Source organism: Mus pahari, chromosome 3, assembly GCF_900095145.1.
Source record: "Mus pahari chromosome 3, PAHARI_EIJ_v1.1, whole genome shotgun sequence".
NCBI classification, from domain to species: Eukaryota; Metazoa; Chordata; class Mammalia; order Rodentia; family Muridae; genus Mus; species Mus pahari.
The window spans coordinates 145,920,601-145,939,823 of NC_034592.1; the positions used below are offsets into that span (position 1 = coordinate 145,920,601).

The 19,223-nt window shown below is 43.9% G+C and overlaps 2 protein-coding genes across 4 annotated transcripts in view; one reads left to right on the top strand and one right to left on the bottom strand.

Annotated features, from left to right (window-relative positions):
* The window catches only part of Ttpal (alpha tocopherol transfer protein like), a 14,214-nt gene extending 5,858 nt beyond the window's left edge, over nt 1–8,356 (top strand). For 2 of the 3 annotated variants that reach the window (XM_021193740.2, XM_021193741.2), the window contains exons 3-5: nt 1,167–1,360; nt 3,118–3,228; nt 4,722–8,356. In XM_021193740.2, coding sequence (XP_021049399.1) covers nt 1,167–1,360; nt 3,118–3,228; nt 4,722–5,000 — 584 coding nt within the window. In that variant the 3' untranslated portion in view covers nt 5,001–8,356. The remainder of the gene's footprint in view (nt 1–1,166; nt 1,361–3,117; nt 3,229–4,721) is intronic. The other variant, XM_029536658.1, reaches the window with a different exon arrangement.
* Nucleotides 8,357–12,565: 4,209 nt separating this feature from the next.
* Nucleotides 12,566–19,223, bottom strand: part of Serinc3 (serine incorporator 3) — a 20,852-nt gene continuing 14,194 nt past the window's right edge. Inside the window, exons 7-10 of the mRNA XM_021193035.2 lie at nt 18,784–18,874; nt 17,667–17,847; nt 14,444–14,668; nt 12,566–13,751 (exon numbers count right to left, since the gene is read on the bottom strand). Of these exons, the coding sequence (XP_021048694.1) occupies nt 13,613–13,751; nt 14,444–14,668; nt 17,667–17,847; nt 18,784–18,874 (636 nt within the window). The 3' untranslated portion in view covers nt 12,566–13,612. The remainder of the gene's footprint in view (nt 13,752–14,443; nt 14,669–17,666; nt 17,848–18,783; nt 18,875–19,223) is intronic.

Sequence of the window (19,223 nt, forward strand, 5' to 3'; positions counted from 1 at the left end):
TTTTTTTTTTTTGAGACAGGATCTCATGTAGCCCAGGTTGACCTTGAACTTTCTATGTAGCTGAAGAAGACTTCAACTCCTGCCAAGTGCTGAGGGTGCCCGTGTGAACCACAGCCCCTGACAAGAGCTTGGTAATGATTTTCTGAGAATAGTAGTTACCAGCTGGGCAACACTCGAGAGGCTTGCTGCAAGTTCAAGGGCAGCATGGGCTACAGAGTAAGACTCCAGCTCAACCTCCCCACCCCTGCCAGAAAAATGGTCAAAAATAGCATTGTCATGGTTACCCTTTTCCCAAAGAGAGGAGTCATTAAATATGGGAATATCAACGAAGCATGCACCCTGCCAGCAGGAGTTGGAAGAGGGGCCTGTGGAACATGGCTGTGCTCCATCCTGCCACACCGCTGGAGGGGTGTGTGAGTGGGAGCTCACTCTTTACATGGCAAACGACAAATGCTTGAAAGCCAACCCAGACCAGTTGAAATGAGAACTCCTTCACTCAGGCGACATTTGGGTTCAGATAGTCTTGGGACTGGACTGGAGGGGTGAGCCTCCATCTCTGCCAGCCTTGGCTTGGGTTTCATCGTCAGACCAGCTCTGACCTCACAGACCCCTGGATTTCAGGTCCACTGCTTTACTTCTCTGAGAGGGAGGAGAGAGCTTCCCTTTCCCAAGAACCACACCCTAGATTAAGTCTGGCTCTGGGTGACCTGGTTATGGCTAGGATGTCATTCCAGATTGGCCAGTCAGTCCCCGTCTCTCACCGGCTCTGGAGTCAAGTGAGTTCTGTGCAGCCTGTGTGGCCAGAATGGGCAGTCTCTGTGGTGACGTAACAGTGGGAAGCAGAGGTGGCCAGGAGGGCAGGTGTCCTTACCTGTTTACTTAAGAGACAGGCTCAGAGAGCTGAAGCATCTTGCCAGAGGTTCCGCAGCTGCCACACCTGACTTCAGAGCGCAGGCTTTTAACCTCACAGTCAGTGGTGCTTTTATCTAACTCAGATGTTTCGCTGGGTTGGGAGGTTAGGGACCATCCGCTGCTGGGCAGGCGGAAACGTGGTCCCAAGAGTGCCTCTCTGGTCCACTGTGAAGCCGAGGCCTTAGAAGATGTGTCTTTCTCTGAGCACTTGTTAATATTCGTTCTGTAACACTGTCCATCTCTTGTGACCTCAGACAGATGGATACCAAGCAGCTACCCAATTACCGAGAATATTCGAGCCGTATACTTGACATTAGAAAAACTCATTCAGTCCGAGGAGACCCAGGTGAATGGGATTGTGATCCTTGCCGACTACAAGGGAGTGAGCTTATCAAAAGCATCTCATTTTGGACCTTTTATAGCCAAAAAGGTGATTGGCATCCTTCAGGTATGGCCCCTGGTCACCGCGTGCCCCTGCCGTGGGGTTTTGCTTTCCCTGAAGCCCTGTCCACTTCCTGACATCTGATGGAGGTCGACACAGCCCCCACTTCCCACAAGCAGTGAGGGTAATCTTAGTCCTTTCTACCTGCAGAAGGACCCTCTCATCTGTGCTTAACGGTTCACAGAGCCCTGTTGCTGTCATTCCAGATCAGTCCTTGAGGGAGCACGCTGAGGCAGGCAAGGGTTTATTTTTCTTTTTGATAGCTAGGGCAGCTGAGACTTAGTGAACATACGTGCAGCCTGCTCCGTGTGCCACAGCTATGGAAGACTGAGCCCTTGTTCACTGGGCTGCCCCTTGGGTGCTCCCTGTCATTGAATCTACAGTGTGCAGGCCCCTGCTGTGAACTGACTCACTTAAACCGACCACTTCTGCATTGGTCATCATTTTATTTTGTTTTTTGAAACAGAATTTCTTGTAATCTAGGCTGTCCTCACACTTGACATGTAGCCAAAGATCGACCTAATCCTCTTGTCTCACAGCTTCACCACTGTAAAGTGGAATGTCTTAGCTTCTACTGTTTTTCTTTTCTTTTCTTTTTCTTTTTTACTAAAGATTTATTTATTTCATTTATATGAGGACACTGTAGCTGTCTTCAGACACCAGCAGAGGGCATTAGAAACCCATTACAGATGGTTGTGAGCCACCAAGAGCTTGCTGGGAATTGAACTCAGGACCTCTGGAAGAGCAGTCAGTTCTCTGAACCACTGAGCCATCTCTCCAGCCCAAAACATTTCTTTTCTGAATAGACCTGGAGATTGAACCTAGAGCTCTGTATGTTAGGCAAGGGTTCTACTATTGAGCCACAGTTCAGCCATTAAAACAAACAAACAAACAAAAAAAAACCCAGAAAACAAAAAACACTTTTTATTGAGACAGAGTTTCCCCAAGGAGCTCAGGCTAGCCTTGAATTACTCTGTATATTATTTACTTTTTTGTCGCTGTGATAAAACACCATGACCAAGGCAGCTTACAGGAAAAGTTTATTTTGCTATGGTTCCAGAGAGATAATAGTCCATGGCGGCAGGGAAGCCTGGCATCAAGGGTCAAACCTTGTGGCAGGACAGGAAGTCTAACGCACAAATCAGAGAGCAGGAAGAATAGTGTGGGGCTGTGTGCTCTCAAAGCCTGTCCTCAGGGCCATGCTTCCTCCACGAGGTCACTTCTCAACTTCTCAAACAGAGCCACCAAGTGGGACCAAGTGATGAGATGCCCAAGCCTATGGGGAGTATCTCATTCAAGCCACCACATTATGTATTCTAATCAGCAAGCCTTGAACTCATAACCCTCCCATCTCGGCTGCCTGCATAGCTGTGATTGCAGGCTTGAGCCACCAGGTGAGATTGTGGAAACCTATTTGACTGTGTGGGTCACCACACTCCCCTGGCTTGCGGTGTGTTCCCCAGCAGCCCTGCTCCATGCCATATCTGATGCACCTGGGAATGCACTCGAGGCAGCTGCGACCAGGAAGGCCCACTGTCTCCCAGCAATTTCTCTGTGGACTCGGGCCTTTGTTTGCTGCTGTAAAAGGGGCTCCCCACCCAGACCCCCTCCATGTTTGTTCACACTGGGGCGCCTCCGAGGAGGCTCTGAGAGTCAGACCAGACTGCCCAGGGCCTATTATGGTTTAGAGGGGAGGGGAGCTATAGCGGAGATGGTATGCAGATAGTAGAGATGTTCTAACAAAGCGCTCTTCTCACACACAGGATGGCTTCCCCATTCGGATAAAAGCAGTTCACATAGTGAATGAACCTCGGATATTTAAGGGCATTTTCGCCATCATAAAACCATTTCTGAAGGAGAAAATTGCTAACAGGGTAAGTGATGTACTTTGAACTTGATACTTTTTAAAATATTTCCCTTGATTTTTTTGTGACACTTAGAACATCACTTTGTCCAGGAACTAATTTGGAAAGCATATGGTAAAGATAAACATGATCCATCCCTTCTCTTAGAGGCAGATGGAACTGGTCAGAATACATTGTCAGTAGGGAGAACAGGACCAGGATGTTGTGTTTACAACAGAACCTCATGTAGTCCAGGATGAAGGCAGGTTTTTTTTTTCTTCTTAAAAGATTTATTTATCTGTCCATTTTATGTATACAAGAACACCGTCACTCTCCTCAGACACACCAGAAGAGGGCATCAGATCCCACCACAGATGGTTGTGAGCCACCATGAGGTAGCTGGGAACACAGGTAGAGCAGGTAGGAAGCTGGTGTGGCTAGGGCTAAGTGATGGGGAGACTGATGGACAAAGCCTGAGAAACTAAAGGGCCAGTCTATGACAGGCCTTGTGGGCCTGCAAGATGGGAGCATCAGAAGACTTCATACAGTGACCTTACCTGAACCATACTGAAAGGAGGGGACTGTTCTAGGACAAGGCTCCAAACTGAGAGGCCAGGTAGGAGGCTGATGAGATGCTCTGAGAAAATGGTGACTGGTGGGGTGGTAGTGAATTAGTTGTGTCATGGCTGGACTGATGGTCCACTCGGTGGGGTGTGCACTGGAGGATTAAGGTGTTACAGGCACCTGGGGAACTCTGCATTCAGCACATGTTTATCTGAGCACCTGCCACAGGGAGATTGACTTGCTACTGATTTCCCCAGTACATGGGTATCTGTACTTAGAAAATGTTTTTATTAGTATCTTAGGTTTCTATTACTGTGATAAACCCATAACCAAAAGCACCTTGGCTTCCATAATCCTGATCATGGTCCACTGAGGGAAGCCAAGGTAGGAAGTTTAGGGCAGGATCCCAAGGCAGAAACATGAGGGGAGAACTGAACCAGAGACTGGAGGAATGCTGCTTACTGGCTTGCTCCTTAAAGCTTACCCCATTCGCTATTTTATATAACCCAGAACCACCTTCACAGGGATGGGAAAATGTCCCGCAGGCCCATCTGATAGGGGCCTTCCCTTCTCAGAGGATTCTAGCTTGTATCAAGTGGACAGAAACCAGCACAATTAACATGTTACTGATACTCAGCTGCATGGTGCCATCTTCATTCCCTGTACTGGCCCTCCTCACACTCCCAAGCCTCTTCCTCCCCACAGCCCCTTCTTCTTTCATGTGTGTTTTGTCTGTTTTAGTGATCCAGAGTTTATCTAGGGTTATTTACAATCTCATGAATAAAGGACCATTTACAGGAATTTGGGCACTTAAATGGTCTGAATAATGAAGAAAATGTCTCCTCGAGGAAGGAGTGGGTCCTCATGTTCCCCCAACCCCATGATGGCATGTGGAAGGGCCCAGTCTTGTGCCTGTGATCACGGCTGCTGATAGTGCTTTTTATACCATTCTGTTTTAGTTCTTCCTCCATGGGTCTGACCTGAACTCTCTCCACACAAACCTGCCAAGGAATATCCTCCCCAAGGAGTATGGGGGCACAGCTGGAGAGCTGGACACTGCCTCCTGGAACGCCGTGCTGCTGGCCTCGGAGGAGGATTTTGTGAAAGAGTTCTGTCAGCCCGTGCCTGCCTGCGACAGTCTCCTGGGCCAGCCCCTGCTTCCTGAAGGGCTGATCTCAGATGCGCAGTGCGATGACTCCATGCGAGCCGTGAAGTCCCAGCTCTACTCCTGCTATTAGGCCTCTTCCGGGAGTCGCCGTGTGTGATTCCTTCCTTCCTTAGAAATGCACAGGCTCACATGCCAGGACTTGCTCCTTCCTCTGCAGCAGCACGGAGCTGCCTGCAGAGATTTAAGGAGCGCCAGTCACAAGCAGACTTTTGACTACCTGAGTTGTTCCAGGGAAGACATGGAAATTGCCCTGGTGTACTCTTAAGTTTGCAACTTTACTCTGGAAGCTGTATCAATCTGTTTCTTATGCATCTTGGGAAGAACTAAGGTCAAAGTCATTCTAAAGTAACCAGGAGAAGAAAACTTGACTGATCACAACTCTGAAACAATTGCCAATCCTGAAAGGTGGCCACAAGTGAGACTTTTGAGTCTCTTTCCCATAAACCCTAGGTGTTGACCTCTTGCTCATCAGCAGAGTTCAAGGTTCAAGCCCCAGTTGTCATTGTTGGGCCTGGGAAGCACTGAGTGGTAAAAACCCCAGGCCTAGGTAATACTTAAAGAACAAATTTGGAAGCCAGAGGCTTCAAAGCATCCCTGGGATTCCAGGGCTAAATCTTGCAATAGAAACTTTTCTCAAACCCATAAAGCCTTACCTCTGGTTCTCCATGGAATCATGTAGGTCAACATAAAATACTGGATTCTAGGACTGTGGCTAAAAACATTTGGACCAGGAGTCCGGTCGTATGACTGGACAAGACACAGGCTTCAGCTTGTCATCTCCTAAGTGAGGCTACATGGAATGAGGGTCTTTAGGGCTGCTGAAGTTCTGTGAGGTTTCTGCTTGGAAAGATGACTACCTAGAGGTGGTTGGGTCTTTTTGTTTTGTTGTAATGTATACAACAGGCCTTATGTAAAGGAATATCATCTGGCCCTGCCTTTAAAGAAACTAGTATGTTCCTGGGAGTTGGTGGTGGCAACTGCCTTTGCAGAATGATGGGTAAACTTGAAAGGGATGGCTCTGGTGAGGCCGACCAGATCTTACACAAACTCCTTCCACACTGGAAGCAAGCATACTATATTAGAACAGCCACAGTAATTGCCAGATTTGGGCTCTTTCAGTTTTTGTCCCTGGAAACATACAGGAGCAAGCTATTGCTGGTTCACCTGGAGGCTCTGCCTTCCCAGACACACTGGAGTGTTTGTCTAGTGTGGGAGGACCACTTGGCCAGAATGTCAGCTCTGTATTTGGGTATTTTAGACACCTGACAAGGTTTCAGCCTTAACTCAAGCACTGAGTGAGGTGATTTATCTACTGGCTTTTGACTTGTTTCCTTTATATTCACTATGTATTAGTGTTAAGTATGTCAAGTACCATTGGTTGTGCATCTCCTAGACTTTACAGCTTACACAGTGCTTGGAGATCAAAGGTCAGTCGGTTGTTACTAAGCTGTTCCACCCTTAACAGCATTTCCCAAAATCTCTGCAGAAGCTCTTTACAGAAATGTACCTTAATAATGCCAATTCTGAGGGATATTCTTTTCACCTTAGATGCTAATCGTTGATCTTTTAGGTCCTGGCTGAGCTTAAGTGCCAATACATCCCTCTTGACTGCCCACTGAGACAATTTGCTGCTGAGTTTCTGCTATTTGGTTTAGCTCCTGGCCACCTAGACATCTGAAAAGACCCATATGATGGCTCCTAGCTGCCTTGATGGGTCTTATAAGCTTTCTTAGGTGGTTTGGGAGAAGGCATAAAGAAAAAAATAAATCCCTCAATCCTACTAGGTTCCCTGAATTCAAAGCATGTCACCTGACTAGCTAGTTCTTTTGTCTCCTTGACTTAACAAAGGGACAGCCAGGCTCTTGGGGATAAATCTCAGAACAGAAATGATGCCTCTTTGCGAGGCCTTTCTGGCTAGGCCAAGAGGGAGCCATTCCATCAAGCCTCTAAGGCTAGCTCTGCTATGCTCCTGCTAATGCTTGTGAACTCTAGAGCTCCGTCTTGATACCTCAGCTTTGAAGCAGGCAGTGAGACCAGGACCTCGTGGTACAAAATAAAGCAACTCCTCTGTTGAGCAGCAGGGGTGAAGCAGGCCTCAGCTGAGGGAAGCACACTGGTGGAGCCAGCAAGTGAGCAAGAACCTGGGAGTATCTGACTTTAGGCTAAGGTGCTAAACACTTCACAGCTGGAAACCCACTTTTCCTAAATTCAAGTTCATGTAGTATTGGAAGAGAATATCAACACCCTTGAGTGCTGGACGGGGGCTTGTATGCTAAACTCTGAATCCTGTTCCTGACCAACTCTCTGGCTGTAAGGACACTATACTCTGCTTGGTGCTGAAATGTCCTAGCATAGGAATGTGGGAGTTTTCTTCTTCTAGTCTGCTACAGGCTTCTAGGCAATTCAGCTTCCTAGAAATGTACGTAGTCTGCCTTCATGCAGGAATACAGATAAAAGCTACAGAAACGGCCAGAAGTGCTGGCTTCACCCCTCGGCTTTCTCCAGGCACAGGTGGATTTGAACTGCTCATATTTCATCCCAGGTTTGTTAGCATCTCAGGTTATGGGGCAGTTTCTTCAGAGTTGGAGGACTGCGGTCTTCCCTCTGAATACCTGAAATGGCTTTATTACCTAACAGGCAATTTGGATAGATGTCATCTCATCCTTGAGATCATTCATGGAACTTGCTTTTCAGTTGGGCAGCAACAGCTACACTCATCAAAAGTTTTCTTAGGACACCTCCTTTAGGAAGGAAAACGCTAAGTTGATATAAGTGTAGTTGTGCTGTGGTCATGTCAGGCAGGAACACCAGACATGTGGGCTGTTGGAAGACATCTTGGTAAGGCTCAGTACTGCAGTCCCTTCACTTTGTAAACCTGCTTTCTGCTCTCCTGACTCAGAAATGCAAGAAGCACCATCAAATGTTTCTTCTCAGCAGGAACTTGCTCCACAGGAAGGCCCAGTGGAATTTGCAGTTGGAGTCACATTTACTGGTTTGTGACCAAATTTACTGGTTTTTAATCACCTGGGGTCCTGTGTCTGGGCTTTCAACCTTTTCCCATCAGGCAGTTACTGGGAGCCGCTTTGGATTCTTGTGGATGTGCCTCAGCTTCTTGGCATATTACATAGGAACCCAACAGGTAAAATACTTGAAACTTCTCAATGGCCAAGACCTCCGAGACCCTCTCTGATGGGTGGGAACTGGGCTATTTTCCTGACCAGTCTAGGCCACCATTTTAGTCCCTGGTCACATTCCTTACTACAAACTGAAATTCAGTTTGGCTTTGAGTATAGGCACATATGGTAGACTCACCTACTTCAGTGTTTTGACCAAAAGTTTATTTTTCTAGTGCATTTTTCTAAATGGTAAAAATACATAATTTTAGTATGCATGACTGGGTCTCCAAAATAAAAACCCCTGGAAAGCTGAGTGCATTGTGGTTTTTGTTTCTGAGACAGGGTCTCACTATGTAGTCCTGATGACCTGGATAGACACAGGTTTTCTAACCATGGGCCCAAGGACAGCTTCCTGCCCTCTAGATGAGGTTGGGAGGGGCACATGGCAGGCACAGGCTAACACTGAAGATCATACCAGTTGTATATGAAGGGAAATGGACTTAGCTTCACACAGTGGTAGAAACATTATGCATTTTTCAGCTTCCAAGACAGCTATTTCTCTGGACTGATCCTGAATTCTAACAATGAGAACTAATGGTTTCTAAAGAGCTCTTATGGGATGGATATGTGTGCCAAATACACAGAGCACATAATCTCATCAAAATCTTCGGACACCATGAATGAAGTGTATTGCCTCCTTGAGAAAAATGGGGCCCGCAAATGTTAATTAGCCAGACAATCTGATTGGATCCTGCATCAGGAGGACATGATGGAATTTAGTGGCACACATTTCTCCTTACACTCATGTAACCAAACCCTGTGAGGATGGAGAGGGAAGAATCAGAGAAACAGGGAGCCAAATAAATTGGCATATACCTTAGTCCCTGCCATTCTAGCTGAGGCTGAGGTTTGGGGTTAGACTGGACAACAGCCAGACCACCATCTCTCCATTAGATCTTAGTCAGGGAGACTCCATTCCTTAAAAAATAAAAATAAAAAACCTGATATATTAACCAAGCACGACATTGAATTTACAATCCTCCTGCTTCCACACTCAAGTGCTGGAGTCACAGGTGTGCGTCAACGTACATTTTTCTTACCCTTATAGTCCAGGATGACAGAGCAATCCTATCCCAACCTCTCAAAGTGATGAGAGCACATGCATGAGCTATCAGGCCTAGCTCCTCTGGGTTCATTTCATACACTAAGTACACATAATGGCTTCATTATAACATTTTCATATATGCATGCAATGTATTCATGTTTATTTCCTTACCATATCTTCTTCCCAATGATCCCATTTTCCTAAGTAGTCCCTCTTCTACTTGGGCCTTTTCTGGTGTGAACCAGTGAGTTAAGTTAGGGTTACTTACAGGAGTATGTAGCCATTTGCCTGTCTCTCCCTTAGCAATCATTAATTGCCTACAGAGACTAGGGGAAGGGTGGAACACTATGACCCTCTGCTGACTATTATGTCCTCAGTGGGGTGTGGCCTCATTACCTACTTCCCCAAGTTTTTCATCTAAGACCGAAGTTGTAACCTAACATTTTTATACACAGGTACAGACTATGAAGGGTTCTGGGCTGAGACTTGTGTGTCACATACTAAGCTGCTACTTGCTGTTTGTTTATAGAAGGGACATAATGGCCCAGAAGAGAGCGGCTGGGTCCTCATGACTAGCCTACCTGGTATGATAGTTGAGAAACTCTAGCACAGGATGCAGGCTTGCTGCTGGCTTCCGATGACACAACTAAGTACACATACCACAGCAGAGCCAGCCCTCCAAGTCTTTCTGGGGAAGCCAGTTTCTCACTATAGGATGAGAACAGCCTGACACTTGACCTCCACTTTAAAGCAGTTGTGAGGATCAACAATACTTCTCCCTGATCTGAGGTAGAACTTTGCCTAAGCACGTGGCATTGGTTGAACATTGCCACAGTCACTGGCAATAAAAGTTTTATGTGCTTGTATTTAAGATTGGTAAGTAGGGCTAGGGTTGTGGCTTAGAGATGGGGCACATGATCAACATGTAAAAAGCAGTGGATTTTGACCCTCAGCATCATAAGGTAAAAAGCTAATAATATTTTTTTTTTAGAGAATCACTTTCATTAGGGGATTAAAAAAAAAAATGTTCGGCCGGGCATGGTGGCGCATGCCTTTAATCCCAGCACTCGGGAGGCAGAGGCAGGTGGATTTCTGAGTTCGAGGCCAGCCTGGTCTACAAAGTGAGTTCCAGGTCAGCCAGGGCTATACAGAGAAACCCTGTCTCGAAAAACCAAAAATAAAAAAAATAAATAAATAAAAATAAAAATAAAAAAATGTTCATGACCTTACCTGAATAGATACTAGACGCTACAGATATGACCTTAAGATGCTAGTGACAAAGCCAGGCAATACACCCAGGAAGCAGAGGACAGGCAGAGCTCTGTGAGTTTGAGGCTACCTTGGTCTGCATCAGTTCTCGTGCAGCCAGAACTATGGTGAGATCCTACTCGGGTGATATAAATGATGTGGGGAGATGCCCCCCCCACACACATACACCCCATACACTACACCTTGGTGGGCCCAGGAGCAATGAGGTCTATCTTTAAGTCAAACCTGGGTGGTTTTTTTTTTCTGCTTTGCCATTTCCTGGGTAACTTGGGCAAATCACTTCTCTAAGTCTCCGTTTATAAGCTATAAAAAGGAAAAGAGGTAAACACCAACTGCGTATCAGCAGATATTGCTAAATCACTGCTGGCAAATGTAGCTATTAAATGACTTGAGGGGCAGAAGAGTGAACTCAGGGCTTTGTGCATGTTAGCCACATGATATATTATTCTTCACTTGAAGACAGGCTTAAGTCAGACAGCAGAAACCAGGACATCACTGTGTAGAGTACTAAGTTGTATGCCTGGGTAACAGGATGGATGGGCCAACATAAAAGGTGTAAAGAGATGAATTGCAATTCCTGCTAATAATAAACACAGGCCCGGCACACGCTGCCAGGTAGTGATCCAGAGATAACCTGTTAGCAACATACTTTTATCTTTGTTCCTATGTAAGAAGAAAAATAAGGATTTGTCATAGACAAACCAAACAAGGATTTGTCATAGACAAAAAGGCCGTCCTGCTTACAGTCAGATCTGTTAGAATTTGGTCTAGGCTTTCAAAAATCCTACCAATAACCAGGACCATGGCTTGTTTATAGGGAGAAAGGAGTGTTACTGGAGACTGTACCTAGCACCTCATACATGCTAGGCAAACACTGCACCACTAAGCTACATGCCTCTGTTCCTTTTATTTTTTTAATTTTAAGATATGGTCTCCCTATTCAGCTCATGCTGAAATATGACCTAGAGCCAAGTCAGGCCTAGAACTTGTGATCTTCCTGCCTTAGCAGCACTAGTAACTGGGATTATACACATGCACTACCATCTTTGGCTTCCAAAGGCTATTTTCAGCAGTGCCTTTGGTTATAAAGATAAAATATGAGGCTGGGGGTGGTGGCTGCTGTCTACAGTCCACCTGTGCTTAGGGAGCAGAAGAGGGCGGGATGAGTTTGGGCTAGCACAGCATAGAGCAAGACCTTACTTCCAAACAAAGACTCGCCTAGATGGTTCTCACCCTCCCCGAAACAAGCCTTAAAATAGTTCCTCATGCTGTGGTGACCCCCAGCCATAAAATTATTTTCACTGCTGCTTCAGAATTGTAATTTTGCTACTGTTATGAATGGTAATATAAATATCTTAGGAAATCCCAGTAAAAGGGTTGTTCAACAACGACACCACCACTGCCCCCCCCCCCTGCAAAGGGGCTGTGACCCACAGATTGAAATCCGCTGACCTAGAGAGTAAACTAATTCAAGCTGGGCCAACTAGTTTTCCCCTAGCTGTAGCTAGCCTCTGCTGTTGCCTTCAATGAATTCCTAGAACATGCCACTAATCTGAATCAGGACCTTCAATCTACAGATAGAGTCTGTGATGAAATGTCAAGTGCACTCATCTGGAATGAGATAACTGAAAACAACGTCCAGTTCTGAAGTACACCCACAGGCTTGCTCAAATTGCCGGTATTTTTCATGGCTGTGGGCAGCTCTGCACACGATGTATAATTCTCGAGACTGTAATGACTGTTTCATGCTAACAGCCAGACTTAGAGTGCAGCCAAGCAATAGTGGAAATGCTCCCTGTTTTTAAGAGAACTTATTATCTCAAATTAATCTCAAGGTTATCATGGTAAAAAAACAACAAAACCCTTTATTGAACTTTATTACATTATTTTAGTTTAAAACTCCATTTTATTTTTAATCATATAAGGCAAAGAATGGGATGTTTTGAAATTTATGGTTCCCGTACTGTTAAAAACAGGTTTTTGAGCTGGGCGCGGTAGCGCACGCCTTTAATCCTAGTGCTTGGGAGAGAGGCAGGCGGATTTCTGAGTTCAAGGTCAGCCTGGTCTACAGAGTGAGTTCCAGGACAGCCAGAGCTACACAGAGAAACCCTGTCTCGAAAAACCACAAAAAAAAACCAAAACAACAACAACAACAACAAACTTTACTAGTCAAATCTTAAGTGTTAGAAGGGGAGCATTTTGCCTGAAATGTCAGATTGATTTGGAATTCTCCAAACAAGTAAACAATAAAAGAAAACCTATCACCCCATTACAGAAGGAAGGATCTTTAAGAACCTAGCTATGGTGGTACAAACCTACTCCTCAGTACTTGGATGCTAAGGCAGGATGGTCTGAGTACCAAGCAAGTCTGGGTTTCTAAACAAATACACAAACAAACAAGAAACTAAATATCTATTTTAATTAAGGACTTTTATGTTGCAAATGTAATAAACTGACATGCCTTTGACTTTCACAAAGATCATTACATTACACTGCAGTGTTTCTCAAGTGAACTTTTTCATTTTAATCAGATCTACAAAGCATTTACTGGGGTGACATCTGACAAAGCCACAGACTTTTCAAGCAGCATCAGTGTAGTATAAAAAGTAAAGGAACTCAATAGCCTTCTCTCAGCCTTATGAGCAGCTGCATTTCTGAGGACAGACCTACATACATGATTCCTTGCCAAGAACAAGAACACTACACCTCTGAAGAATGGAAATGTGGATTAATGCATTCCTTTTTGGTTTTTAAGGAGACTGTAATAGAAATATATTAAAGATAGCCTTAAATATCCAACAATCTTCTAACTTACAACTTAAACCAAAGCTGTAGGAATCTACAGGTCTTTATAAAGAATTCTCTTCACAGCACAGCTGTAGTTCATGTTAAAACACAAAAATGTTCCCTTTGTGCTATAGCCTTACAAATAAACATAATATATATGTATGTATGTATGTATGTATGTATGTGTGTGTGTGTGTGTGTGTGTGTGTATATATATATATATATGTATGAAAGCTCAGATTCTGCATCAAGCATTATTCAATCTTGCTTTTTGATATAAACCTGAATACAGCCAAATCTGCAAAGCGTTCACTTAATAGTCTAGTTGATGAAACGTAAAATGGATATGCATTTTCAGAAAAAGAGACTCTGGTCAGCTTTATCAGTATCCTTGACACACTGAGCTCAGCTGAAGTCCCGACCTGTGAGGACCAGGGGAGCCACAAGAGTCCAGAGGTAAAGGAGGAGGCACACCCAGCTGGAGCCCATTTTGATCCACACAGCTAGCCACTTGCTGGATACCTTCTGGAATTTGGCATCAGGACTAAGAAAACAAGAGGGGAGGGAGGGAGAAAAAGATTAGTATTGCAAAACTGCATCACTCCTATTCCACCCACCCTGGCCAACACCAAGAGACCCACAGTGAGACTCAGCTGGCACCATTAACCCTAGTACTGTTCTAGTACAGAGTTGAGAAGCTACTTTCAGTTATTATGGCCAAAGGTCTCTGACTCTCAAACATTTTCCTTCTTGCTAAGACGTAACTATTCTTTCAGCAATGTTAGTCAGTACTATCTGAATTACTCTAATTACCGGCAAAATGGAAATATGGTCTCTGAAATGGTTCTTCCTTAGGACATTATTACTTTGACCAGAACACTTTAATATGGCATCTCTAAAAGCACAGAAAAAAAATTATCACGGTCAAACTGAATGGCTTTTATGTCATGACTTTCTTTCTCAAATAACTAGTCTAGAAACCCACCAATAATTCCAACTGGGCTCTATTTCAAGCAGAGCATGTTGATACATGCTCGGAATCGCAGAAGTTAAGTTTGCTAGCAGAACTATAACAATGGGAAAGCTTAAAGCTAGTCTATCTCAAAGAAACCAAAAGGATTTCAGAGAAGCTCCCTTCTCTGAGACAGCAAAGGGCTCCACAATAAGGATGGTTCAGAGATGTTATGGGCATTCCCAAGGGCTGAATGCTCTTCTACCTTTATCTATGCCTCCTACCTGTACCAGCTGGTTATGGTCATCATGATGTACAAGGAGGCACAGCAGAGCATCAAGTGGAAAAAGGAGTAGCTATACTGCACCCCTTCCTTCTCGTTGTCTACAGCCCGCCGTGGCTGTCCATCCTCTTCATCATTGGCTCCATTGGTTGTATCACCAAGGATAACACTGTCACTCCCAGAGAGGGTCAGCTTGCTGACTTGGCTGTTGCTCGAAGTACGCATGCTGGAAAATAATCCCCCCACACACAAAAAAAATCACATCAAAAGGGAACTGTTTTAGATGAAATGATTCTTTTGCCCACAGATGTGTAGTTATTTCTGGGCTGTTACTACTTTGGACACAGAAAGCCTGCTGAAAGCTCTGCCCAGCAACCTGCTGCCTGCTAACTCAGGACGGACTCTTAGTAGTTGCTGCCCCACGGCTCACTTCCAGTGTCTAATCTACTACTGCATGAGTGCCTCTGCTATGCTCGTCCTGTACCACCCAGTGATTCCCAGCTAACTCACTCATCTTTCACCTCTCTTCTCAGTGCCATGGCCTCTTGAAATTCTTCCGCCATCACCCCTTTCTAGGCTGGCTGAGGAGCTTCCTCTCACTTCTCACAGCTCTCTAGGTGTCCTGCCAACACTTGCCAATCCTGCCTTGCTAGCTATAGTCACCTCTGGATTGCCAGCACTGTAGATGCTCACTAAAAGATCAAGTTAATGAGTAAATAAATACAGAGAAAGGACAAAAACTACATGATCATTTCTACAGACAGAAAAAGCAGGAGACAAAATTTGGTATTCCACCCCTTATTTGTTTATAAAGTAAATCTTTATTTTATGTAAATGATACACCGTCACTCTCTTCAGACAGCCAGAAGAGGACATCGGATCCCATTACAGACGGTCACGAGCCACCATGTGGTTGCTGGGAATTGAACTCAGGACCTCTGAAAGAGCCGTCAGTGCTCTTAACCATTGAGCCATCTCTTCAGCCCCAATTTGGTATTTTTTTCAAGATGAAAATACTCAAAGTAGGAATATTGACTTTTCTTCAACTGATGGAGCTGACATCCATCCATACTTAACGGTGAAAGATAAAAACTATCCCCCTGCCCTATATCAACAAAAAGATTCCATGTCTGAATTTACTATTTAACATTGTACCAAAAGTTCTAGCTACAGAAATCTGACAAGAAGAGATAGGCAGCAACTGATTTCAGTTGGGTCCTATATACGGAAGGCACCTATCTGTATAGTTCCAGTTACACCATGGTGAAGCTAGAATGTCAACACATAGAGGTTGACATAGGAGGATCGGGAATTCAATGGTACACACGGACAAGCTGACAAACATACACACATAAAAGTAAATGAAAGTAAAGCAAAAACCAAGTCATTCTACAGATAATAAAACAAAAGGCTCAGAATGGCAGCACATAAAACCCACTCAGGAGAAGAATGCAGAATTCAAGGTAAGCCTGGGCTACAAGAGACTGTCTCCAAAACTTGGGCTAGTAAGATAGCTCAGCAAGTAAACCTGCTTTCTATGCAACCCCCACAACCTGAATTCAACCCCTGGGAAAGAGAAAAAGCAGCTCCTGAAAGTTGTCCGATGGCCTCTGTATTATGCAGTGGGCACACACTTATCCACTTGGAAGGGGAAGGACCAATTCTAGCCTATCATCAGCAAAATAGCAAGTGTGAATCTGGCCTGGACATGAGCTCCTGTCTCAACAACAAAAAAGCACAAAATTAGCTTGCCAGCCTAACTGAGGGTACAGTTTGCTGATCTCTAGGCAACATTCCCCCCACCCCTTCTTCAAAATCAGGACCACCAAGACAGCTCAGAGTGTAAAGGTGCCTGCTGATAAGCCCGAGAGATCCATGTCCCATAAGTTGTCTATTAACCTTCACACAAACACCATGGTGTAACCATTGCTCCCCCAATAAAACATTCAAACAAGATAAAATGGCTAAAAAATTAAGTTAAATCTATACATAAACTGGAAAGCTACTGAGACTAAAATGACTAGTGTCTGAAATATTATATACCAAAGTGTTGTCAATGGTAAAAGTAAATTCAGAAGAATATATTGATGTCTCTTATTTTGCCAATTTATAGGAATGCATTCATCTTGGCTAATTTTGAATATTTCTTATTGTTATATTAGTAATCTAAGACATTGTATTGTATGGAAAGATGAAGTGATTGGGAGAATTGGTACAAATGAAGCCAGTTGCATCCGTGGTTTTGTGCCAGGGACTACTAAAACTTACAGTTCTTTACTTAATATAAATGAGGAAATAAGAACTTATGAAAAAGCGCACGCCTTTAATCCCAGCACTCGGGAGGCAGAGGCAGGCGGATTTCTGAGTTCGAGGCCAGCCTGGTCTACAAAGTGAGTTCCAGGACAGCCAGGGCTACACAGAGAAACCCTGTCTCGAAAAACCAAAAAAAAAAAAAAAAAAACAAAACAAAAAAAAAAAGAACTTATGAAAAAAAATTTCTAACAGTTATGGAGATCACACCCAGACAAGCACTCTACACTCCAAGTAACACTTTCTGCCCAATCATTGTGTTTTAGCTTAAAAGATAATTTTGAATATCCCTTTTCCAGCTCATATACAATCAAATGAAGATTTTTATCTTCTATGTAGACAGGTATATCCATAAGACCAAAAGGATTATGAGAGAATTTTCTCAACTTAAAGAAGCATACAGAGCTGGACTGGCAAAGATATGTAAACAACTTTTCATTAAAAAGAACTATATTGAACCAGGTATGGTGGCACATGCCTTTAATCCCAGCATTAGGTGAGGTCGAGGCAGGTGGATCTCTCTGAGTTCCAGGCCAGCTTGGTCTACACAAAGTGAGTTCCAGGACAGCCAGCGACAGAGAAACCCTGTCTTGAAAAAACTAAAACATACAAACAGAAAAAAAACCCACACTGTTTTAATTCTTCACAATGGTTTAAAGACAACATATTAGGGGCCGGAGAGATGGCTCAGCGGTTAAGAGCACTGACTGCTCTTCCAGAGGTCCTAAGTTCAATTCCCAGCAACCACACGGTAGCTCACAACCATCTGTATTTCTGATGCACTCTTCTGGTGTGTCTGTGAAGACAGCTACAGTGTACTTAGATATATTAATAAACAAATCTTTTTAAAAAAAAACACATATTATTCACTTTCATGAGAATATTGTAGTACGCACCTCTTACCTAGAACTTACCTAGAATATAAAAGGCAGAAAACAAAGATAATCAGTCCCCAAATATCATTCAAATTCATAAAGTGTCCATTCTGTGTCGGTGGAACATAGGTAGGAGCAAGAGTAGTTGAATTTGCAGGAGACACAGTTGGTGAAGTTAAGTGTGTGATGATGCTCATAAGGGAGGGGTTGCAGGACCGCTCTGAAATGTGACCATTTGTTATCATTAATTACAGCTCACTCCTATTCACACCAAGAATGAATCAGAGGGCTTGTCCACACACCAGTTAGCTTTATTTAAAACACAGGAAAGTTATGCTTAGAAGAATCTAAAACTCAGCGGTCAATACTATATTTACATCACAACCAATGATCTAGCTTTAGAAAAAAATGCTATCTTGAGTTTTTTTTTTTTTTTTTTTAAAGATTTATTTATTATATGTAAGTACTCTGTAGCTGTCTTCAGACACTCCAGAAGAGGGCATCAGACCTCATTACGGATGGCTGTGAGCCACCATGTGGTTGCTGGGATTTGAACTCAGGACCTTTGGAAGAGCAGTCAGTGCTCTTACCAGCTGAGCCATCTCTCCAGCCCCTATAGATATTTATGAATATCTATTGTGACTTGACTGTTTTGACAGTGTTTTACCTTGGTGCTCAGGTTTTCTAAACAGGAACTTATCCTTATTTTATTTCAGTCACTCAATATTATCATTATCATCCCGGAGGTCAAGGATCCTATAATAATCTGTATCTTTAAAAAAAAAAAAAAAAAAAACTCTGTAGAATATTCTATTGAGAAGTAATTCCTTAATCCCAGCACTCAGGGGACAGAGAAAGAAGAATCTGTGAGACCACCCTCTCTACATAACTAGCTCAGGACAGCTAGGACTACAAAAAAGGGACTTAGTCAAGTCCCACAGGGGGATGGGAGTGGGGCAGAAAACAGATATTCCACAAGCTCACTCTTAACTCTGTGACTTAGTCTAGGTTAGATAAAGCCTACACTATGCAATGGGCTGGTGTGAGCAGGCCGAACCACAGTCAAGGCAAACTCTACTGCTTGCGCCACATCCGTTCCAGCTCTAGTGTGCACACCTACCAAGAATACTTTATCTACAGTCAGCTAATCCCTTACCAGGTTCATTGGTCATGGCCGACCACGTGAGGTAAAGAGTGTACAGAGTGATGATGGAGGACTGCAGGAGGCCAGAGCGAGGCTGATATTCCTGTGGAATCAAAACAGAAACAATGTCATGGATCGCAAGGGATGACCTTCTGAAAGCCTGTGTGCCTCCACGGGATGCAGCCAGTTGTGAGAAATTGAAATCTTACTCTCCCTGAGAGTTAAAAGACGACGGGTACCCTTCAGTTTGAGTTACTCTACAAAACAGTAAGGAAGACAATGCACTTACTGACGGTTTGGAAAAATATTTCACAATCTTGAAAACTTCTGTATAACACACAAAGGCACAAAGGTTTTTAGACACTTTTTTTTTTTTTTTTTTTTTTTTTTTTTTTTTTTTTTTTTTTTGCCCAGACAGGGTTTCTCTGTATAGCTCTGGCTGTCTGGAACTC